Source organism: Chinchilla lanigera, unplaced genomic scaffold, assembly GCF_000276665.1.
Source record: "Chinchilla lanigera isolate Chin_1 unplaced genomic scaffold, ChiLan1.0 scaffold00003, whole genome shotgun sequence".
NCBI classification, from domain to species: domain Eukaryota; kingdom Metazoa; phylum Chordata; class Mammalia; order Rodentia; family Chinchillidae; genus Chinchilla; species Chinchilla lanigera.
The window spans coordinates 3,027,430-3,036,029 of record NW_004955404.1 but is presented as its reverse complement, the minus strand read 5'-3'; the positions used below and the strand labels follow the sequence as shown (position 1 = coordinate 3,036,029).

The following is an 8,600-nucleotide window of genomic DNA, read 5'->3' as shown; positions in this document are numbered from 1 at the left end:
AAAAAAAAAAAAAAAACAAAACCTACATCCATACATTTGCATGAAAAGTGAAGGCATACTGATTATGCTGAGGGTTTATTGCTAAAAACAAAGCAAAACAGAGTTTTTCTTTGAAAAATGATGAACAATATGATATGGGAACTTTAAAATAACAGCACTGTTGTCAGAGGTTGTACTTCTACCTCTTGGGCATGGCCTTATTTAAATTGAGGGATATACATCATGTATGCGCTATCTTACAGAACGCCTACACATGTTTTCAAATATATTTTTCAACCCTGGTCTTCGCATGTCATTACGCAGACTCTGGCAGTGAATTCAGCCAAGCGGCTTGTTATGAGCCGACTGGCTCTGAAGAACAATCCCTCCAAGCCCAGTTGCTGTCCTTTAGGGGATGGCATCTTCCTCGGTTAGTTTTGTGGGGGGAAACAGAATTGATGAGACTGAGTAATTGATAATTTATGGAAATGCATTGGCTTGCAGCTCTGTAGGCGGACATGTTCCCAGTCGAGGTGCCAGCAGGTCGGGGTATGGCGAGAGCCTGGTCACCACCTCGGAGGCAAGACCTTGCCCTCTGCACTCTGCGCTTCCTGGGGCAGAACACAGGGACCCATCCCGGGGCTGAGCCCCTCAGAGAAGGAGGAGCACCCTCCTGCAGTGAGGTGCTACAAGGTGGAGCTCCCGGCCCCTGCACCTCCTAAACGCACCACTTCCCAGCCCCCCATACTGGGGGTCAGTTCCATGCAGAAACCCTGGGGAACACGTTCAGACCCCAGCACCGCTGTGCCCGACATGCACGCTGTCATCTGATCCCCACTGCCACAGCTTGGGCTCCGGGCAGCGCCCAAGCCAAGGGTTCTGCGTGCACAGATGGGCCGGGCAAACGCTCCGTGCAGGGCTGCGGGCTGCATCGCATGGGCTCCTCACTCCCTTCCACCGGAGGACACGGGGCTCGGTTCCGAGAAAGCCGGCAGGGCACACCAGATACAGGCCGCCGTGGGCTCGGGGTTCCCAGTGTATAGAATCACGAAAATATGCTTCTGTGGTTCATCAGTTTCTCAGTCCGTGGCCTTATGCTGCCACGGCCCGAACAGACTAAGACAGGGGAGTAACGGTTCTTTATGTCAGATGAGTACCGCGGTGATCACTCCTATCACAGGGTTGGGTTTTTAAAATGAATCTATGTTGCTGTGTGTAACAGAACGACTAAAAGAAACAAGAGGAGCTTCTGTCTGCATAAAGGTGATGCGCTTTGTGCATGGGGAGTAAACGCCACTTGTCACTTACGTGTCTTCAATCTTGTATACATACTTTGATTTTAAAATATCAAAGGGAGTCAGAGAAGGAAATGATGTTTGGTCCCTTTGAGAAACAGAAATCTGCCAATGGACGGGAGCAGGGGGAAGGGAGGAAGAGGTGAGATAACAGTGTCAGAGCCAAGTCCAGGGTCCAGGCGGCAGGTAGGGGCCAGCTGTGGGGACCTGTGACGGGGGACCGTGGCCTTGGGCCCTACCCCCGCTCTGCAGACACAGCGCAGGCCTGTGTGCAGGCACAGCTGGATTTCCCAAACCTGGAGAGGCAGTTGGTGCCAGGAGAAAAATAAACACGACCTTCAAAAACTGGAATGGCATAGAAGAAAGGACCCTGCAACAATAGGAGCTTCAGGAATTCAAAAACTAAAACCAGGGAGAGAGGTGCTATCCCTGCATACCCCAAGCCTGGCACTGTGTGCATAATACACTGACATCAAGGATTATCACTTAGTTTGGGGAAACACATAGGACCTAAGCAGGACCTGTGTGTGTGTGTGTGTGCGTGTGCACGTGTGCGTGCGTGCGTGTAAATGCCACACCCAGATTCGTTTGCACAATTAATATGAGTTAATAATTATTTTAAAAGGCATACAGACTTAAATGGAAGAACTAAAGCTATTTCTATTTATTGAAAAACAAGCTCACTTGCAGATCATAGTGCATTTGATATGTTCAAGGCTCTGAGGAGTCCTGCCTGGATGCCCACTGGCTTCACACAACTGTGTTTCTCCAACAAGTTTCTACCTATTTAATGTTTTTAAGCAACAGCTATTGGTGTCTTTTAGGCAACAGAACCAGACACTGCTGTACTCTAAAAGCTTTTCAGGTGGTTGTGCCACGTAAACATGATTGAACGCATGGAACCCTGCAAAGAAAGAGCGTGGACACGTTACCTGGCTCCCCCTCCCACCCCTGTTCAATGGTTTTAGGGTCAGGCTCAGGCATCCGCCTTTTTGAAAAGGCTCCCAGTGAGAACCAGTGTGCAGACAGGGCTGGGAATCACCGTCTGATGCCAGGGGCTCTGCCCGTGACTGCAGTCAGCTTTAATCAATGTTCTACTTTAATTCTGTGATGCCCGTGTCATGCTCTGTTATATTTTCACTTCAGACATATTTCACTGAGTAATAAAAAATAAAGGGAGAACAGTTGGTGAAAATTTACTCAAGAAATTAAGTTTGTCGTTAATACAAATGACGTACCATCTGGATAAGCTAGGAGGTTCTGTTGCTAACGCATGCTTTCAAGGGCTGCATAATTTTTATTATTAAGCCCGTTAGCAGCGGCACTTAATGTACAATGTACATGTATTTTGATTAGACAAGGATGCATACTAATTAAGCAGCTACTTAGTAGTTATTATCATTCTTGACTATTCACCTTTCACCTATATTCAACTCTTCCCTGAGGAGTACCTGGGGATCTAATCCAGACACAATTCTTACGGGTAGCAAAGAAAAGCAAAAATAATGATTCCTTTGAATTGAGTCAGTGATCTCAGATCTCAGCTACACATGCAGATCTGTTTCCAGATACATGGACTACTGTGCTTGTAAAAATCTTCCTCTGTTTATGATTAACATATACCCACATATGCACATTGGCACACACACACACACACACACACACACACTCACACATTCACATATGCACATTTACACACACAGGCAGTTCAGTGAAAATGGACCAAGCATAAGTTCTACCCACAATTTTGACCATCATTAATTTGACTGGATTTTTAAATAATTCTTTGGCTCTTGATAGGAGACCTATATTATTGACCTTGTGACATTTACTGGCAGTTTTGAAATTCATCATGTCTTAGTTACTTCTTCATTGTTGGGACAAAATATCTCACACCAACTCTAAGGAGGAAAGGTTTATTTTGACTCACAGTTTGTAGAGGTTTCAGCCCAGGATCACCTGGCTCCAAGGCAGGACAGCATGTCAGAGGGATACTACAGAGCAAAAATAGCCCATAGCATGGTAGAGGAAGCAGAGAGAGATCAGGGAGGAGGAGGGCCACACTTCCAGTGACCCACCTCCTCCACCACCAGGCTTCACTTCCCATCATCACATTCAGCCATACACTCATCAGTGGATGAATGCACCAATGAATATCACACACCCATGATCCAACCACCTTCCAAAGCCCCCCCCCCATAAGCACATGAGTCTTTGGAGGGGGCATCAAGATAGAAACTACAGCAATGTCCCAGTAGAACTTCTGTTTTAATTTTTGTTCAAACAGTAAGTGCTTGGAACAACTTGGAATAGGCAAAGACAACTTTTGGGGAAACAGTTAATGTACTCATGCATAAAACTAATTTTGAATGATATTCTACTTTGAGATGCATGTGTTTCCAGTGAGTCAGTGTTGTTCTTCCCTGTTAGAAGTACAAATATAGGTTTAGTTCCAGAAAACACCACCGCAATAAAATCTGCAAGCTGAAAATCAGTCCACAAACTATTTGCTTTTACACACAAAGATGAGATTTACCCTGTGGGATTTAAATGCATTATTTTAGTATTTTTCTTTTTCCCCAAATGCAGAAAACATAATGTGCAGTACAATGTTCAGATATGTTATAAAGGACATGTCATGTCATAAGAGGGAACTACTATAGAATACTGCAGCTTGGACATGCTAGAGGTTCAATAGAGAAGCTGTGTCCTTTATAATCCATTTGACCATATAAACAAAAAGTTAGGTTCCTCCATCCAAAGGCTCAGAAGCTCCTCCTCCCTAGAATCAGCAGTTCAGCAGACTGCTGAAACTTCTCTGGACAAGCAGAAGGAGGAGACCCAGAGTACAGCCTCTTCCTGCTCCTTTACTGTGCTATGCCTTTGTCTGCAGAGTTCCAACATTATTGAAAAGTCCAAGCCAAAATCTCCTCTGAGACTCAAGGCAAACAGCTGTGAGTTTCTGTAAAAAGAAAAAGAATTAAATACTTCTGACATGAAAAGGTATAGGGTAAACATTCCTATTCCAAAAGGGAGAAATAGGGTGATAGAAAGGAATGGGACCAAAGCAAGACCAAAACCCAGCAGGGTAAACATTTAGTCCTAGAGCTGTATGTTCAGCATCCAGGGGAGGTTATGGGAGCTCCAAATGGCTTGTGCAGGTCCAGCCCTACAGCCCTGCCAATTGCAGCCCACATGGCCTCTCTCTTGAGTTGGCTTTGCTTGCTGCCTGCAGCTTTCTCCAGCAGATGATCCACATTCTTGGCCTCTCTGATGTCCTAGGGTCTCTACTGCAATCGTGACTTCACTCTCACATCTTCACACATTGCCCTGTCAGGGGCACACCAGCTGGCCTCCCAGGCCTTCCTTTGAAATCTGGGTGGAACTCTCCAGGACCCCATAGCTCTTGTGTTCTGTATGCCTGTAAAACAAACACAGCATGGGTGACACCCAGGGCTACTGCCAGTGCAAGCAGTAGCCAGGCTCCCTGGACCATGACTACGGTGACCTCTGAGTGTCTGCATGGCTAAGCATAGGGAAATGAATCCTGGGGCACTGGTTCTTTAGGTTACCCATCTCGAGCAGGCATCCCAGAGAATCTCTTCTTTCATTTAGAAAGCTTTACAGATTTTTTACTCATGAGCCTGCAAAGGATAGTGTCTGGCTAATTCTGGAGATTCCTTCTAGGGGTCTTTCCTGATTATTCTGATGCTAAGTATTTAATGCTAACCTTTTTTAGTAATTATACTCTCAAAGCTGTCCTCAGCTGAAGCTTTATAGGGGTTTCTTTTGTAAAAAACTGGAAATGTTTTTTATACCTTTTAGATTTACTTTTTTGCTCCTGATTTTCATTGTGGATGTGGCTATCACCAGCCAGCAGTACTCAGGTCACAATCTGAACGTTGAGATGTCTTAAAATTTCCTGCTGCTGATCACCTGGGAGGTGGCTTGTCTCACTGATTCATGGGTGAGACATAAGGGACCCTTATGTGTGGGCTGAAGAGAAGAAAGGATTTCCCAGCAGAAGGACAAAGTATCTAGAAGAGGCTTCCAGTCCCCGTGCTAGACCTTAGGTACTTGGAGAAGAGGAACCAGGCAATCTTCCCAGAGAAAATTCTCCCAACTGCTCTTTCTAGTCTCACATTCTATACATAAGCTTTGGCCCTTTCTTCATAGGGATATAGGATATTTTGTGTTCAGTAAAATCTTAGGCAGTGTTCCCTTCACAGATGAGCTCCAGTTTCCTTTGGGAATCTTTCCTGTTGTTTCAAATCTCTACAGACCATTCATCTTCAGTTAACTGTAGCAAGTTAATGAACACTAAATGTGGACAAACTCTGGACTTTACCTGGTGTGACGCAGGGCTCGGGGGCATTCGGAGGCCTGTGAGGACCTGTGTGACTGAAGGAGCCCCCGGGAAGTGGCTGTGGTTAAAGATGAGGTCCACAGGTCAAGCCCCAAATGCTTTGGTGTGAGGAGGTAGGAGTGGAAGAAGAATCAGGCGGGGACAGAAAAGGAGCAGTGACCAGCTGAGAGCCGGAATTCCTCTCCAGAGAAACAGTGGAAAGTTCAGACATTGTCAGGCAGGAGGAGTGGTAATAAAAAAACAAATATTGAGCACTGAATATCGAGGTTAGAATACGCACATCCCTGGTGACTTCTGACCAAGTGGTTTTGTGGCACTGGGGCGAGAAAAGTGTATTAGGTCATCAAGAGAAAGCAGGAGGAGAGTTTAAGTAGAAGGAGCTTCGGGATGTCTGGATGGGAATGGAAACTGGGAAGGAGCTTAGAAGGGAAGTAAGATTTCACTTTGTTTAGAATTTAGATTTTTAACTTTTAAAAATATTTTCAGATAAAGAAATTTTTGCTTTTTCTAATATTAAGAATTTAAGACTTTCAGCGGTAACATGTGTGTCTGGTTGGAAATATCTTGTGGAAAGAGGAAAAACGGACATTTGGTGAGATTGCCCTGATAAATCTGTGGTTTTTGTGGCATCTTCCTACCTTTATTATTCCTGGGGAAAACCCAAGTGCATGGCTCGCACGCAACCACAATAGGGCGCAGAGCCCTGCACCCCTCTGCCCTGGGGCCTTACAGCAAACTTGACTTTCACCTCTGTTGAAAGGAGCCCGAATGTATCTGCCCTTGAGGAATATTTTTTAAATGATTAAATGTGTTTGAGAATCAGTCTTTGTAAGCTAATGCTGTAATTATGCCCTTTGCTGTTTTTAATGTCCTCACTTTAACTGGAACAGACAATGTGACATCAAAAGCAGCTGACTTCGCGGGCAGAGCTCCGGGCTTAACGGACTAATGTGTCACAGCGCTCCTGGGTCAGTCCTCTGCCGGGCTGTAACAGTGTCGCACAGCAGGCAGCTCTGCACCTCGCCTCACGCTCTGTATTGTTTTCTTCTTCCCCACAATAGCTCTGTGTCAACATGACCAACGAGCGGGTGCACCACTATATCAATGACGTGCTTTTCCTACAAGAGCAAACAGAATGTGTACAAGAGGGAGTTACCATGGAAACCACATATTCTCCTGGTAGCCAGGCTGGAGTTTTGGATTTCTTTTTCCAGGTATTCATATAATATAATTAGGTACTTAATAGGATACATGCATGTAAAATGTACTGGAGACAAAGAATTTTCCTTCTGAAGGCTTTGTTTTTGAGGTAGCTTTTTATATATAAAACCTTGCAGTGAATTTATAACATTTCCAAGTCTACTGAGGAGCACAAGTTATCCTTTCCTAAAGGGGCATTTGAGAGATAACCAATTCATTCAAAGGACAAGAAGCATATGAACACTTAAATGTAAAAATTTTTCAACATTTTTCACTTGCTATGACTAATACTCGGTTTTGGCAGTTACACGTGACCACTGTACAAACTTTACATTTAATAAGATAATTTTAAGACAAGTGATATTATGAAACAAATTCAGTAGAATGCTCTTTATTTGCCTTCAGTTTCTAAGATCTAAATTTTGGAAGCCTGGTGGGCAAAGTGTATGCGTATATAATACTTGGTTAAATTTAAGAGGCTTGGAAAATCTGTAGGTGTTCATACTTATCTTTATTGTTTTAATTACAGTGAAGCTTTGACACAGGAATCATTATATACAAATACAAATTTTTCATACAACAGCAGTTTCTCTCTCTCTCTCTCTCTCTTTCTCTCTGTCTCTCTCCCCTCTCCTCCTCCCTTCTCTCTCTCCCTACCCCATAGGGATGAACCCAGGGCTTTTGTAATAAGCTACCTCCCCATCCCTTTTCTGTGTTTTTCATTATTATTATTATTTTTAGATACATTTTTGCTAAGTTGCCCAGGCTGAGCATGAGCTTGCAGTCCTTCTGCTTCAGCTAGGATTACACATTGGGTGGGGCCAAAACAGTGACCAAAACCAGAATGATATTCTTTTTGTGTCTGTATAAATGTAATAAAACCAAAATAAGCATGCCTGAACTGTATCAAAAATGCCAACCTAGGTGACAGAGGAAAAAACTCTGTCTTCCTCATTCTCAGAAGCCATCAGGATTTCTCTCTTTGTTGGATGAAGAAAGTCAAACCATCTGGTCGGCGGAACCAACCCTTCCAAAGAAGCTCCAAAGTCTGCTGGAATCGTCGAACACAAATGCAGTGTACCCGCCTGCGAGGGACGGGAACGGGAACGTGGCACTCCGGGGTGCGGGCTCCGCCTTCACAGTCATGCACTACGCGGGACGGGTGAGTGACGGGGCCGCGGGGCCTGTGGCTTGCCCTGCCGAGCCGTGGTCCCAGGAACAAGCTTTGGACGTTTGGGTGCCTTGGTGTGTGCGATTCTGATCAGGACGCTGGAAAGCGACCCACAAAGTTGTACTTTTGTATGCGACCTGCTCTCAGTGTGAGGAATGATCTCCACCCCCAGCATGGTGTGGAGAGTGGGGTGCAGCCCCGCATGGCTTTCTAGGGTTACCGTTTCACAGGAGCGCAAGAGCCTGGGGATTCAGGTACACAAAGCACCGCTGTGCGTCTTGAGGTCTCTTCACGATGCAAGCATCTTCCCGGTGACTGCACTTGCTGCTCCCTGGTGCAGTGGAGTCCTGGGGTCCTCTTCTTGGAGCGTGGTGGCCCAAGACAGCGGCTGCCCTCACCCCTCCTGCTTCTCGGCAGGTTAGAGAATCGTGCTCCTCTCTCCCACGCTGCCAGGATTCCCCGCCTGGTACCCTCCTCACATCCGAAGTGTCGGCCCTGTCACCACCCCCACACAGACCCCTGCTTAGGGTCTTGCTCCCATTCACTCGAATCCCCGCCCCCAGAGCTCCTTCCCACCCAACCTTGAACT

General features: G+C 45.6%; 1 protein-coding gene across 1 annotated transcript in view; it reads left to right on the top strand.

Annotated features, from left to right (window-relative positions):
- The window catches only part of LOC102016228 (unconventional myosin-XVI), a gene marked incomplete at its 3' end in the record, with an annotated part of 353,926 nt that overhangs the window by 260,610 nt on the left and 84,716 nt on the right, over nucleotides 1-8,600 (top strand). Inside the window, 2 exon segments of the mRNA XM_013515827.1 lie at nucleotides 6,702-6,854; nucleotides 7,802-8,002. Coding sequence (XP_013371281.1) covers nucleotides 6,702-6,854; nucleotides 7,802-8,002 — 354 coding nt within the window.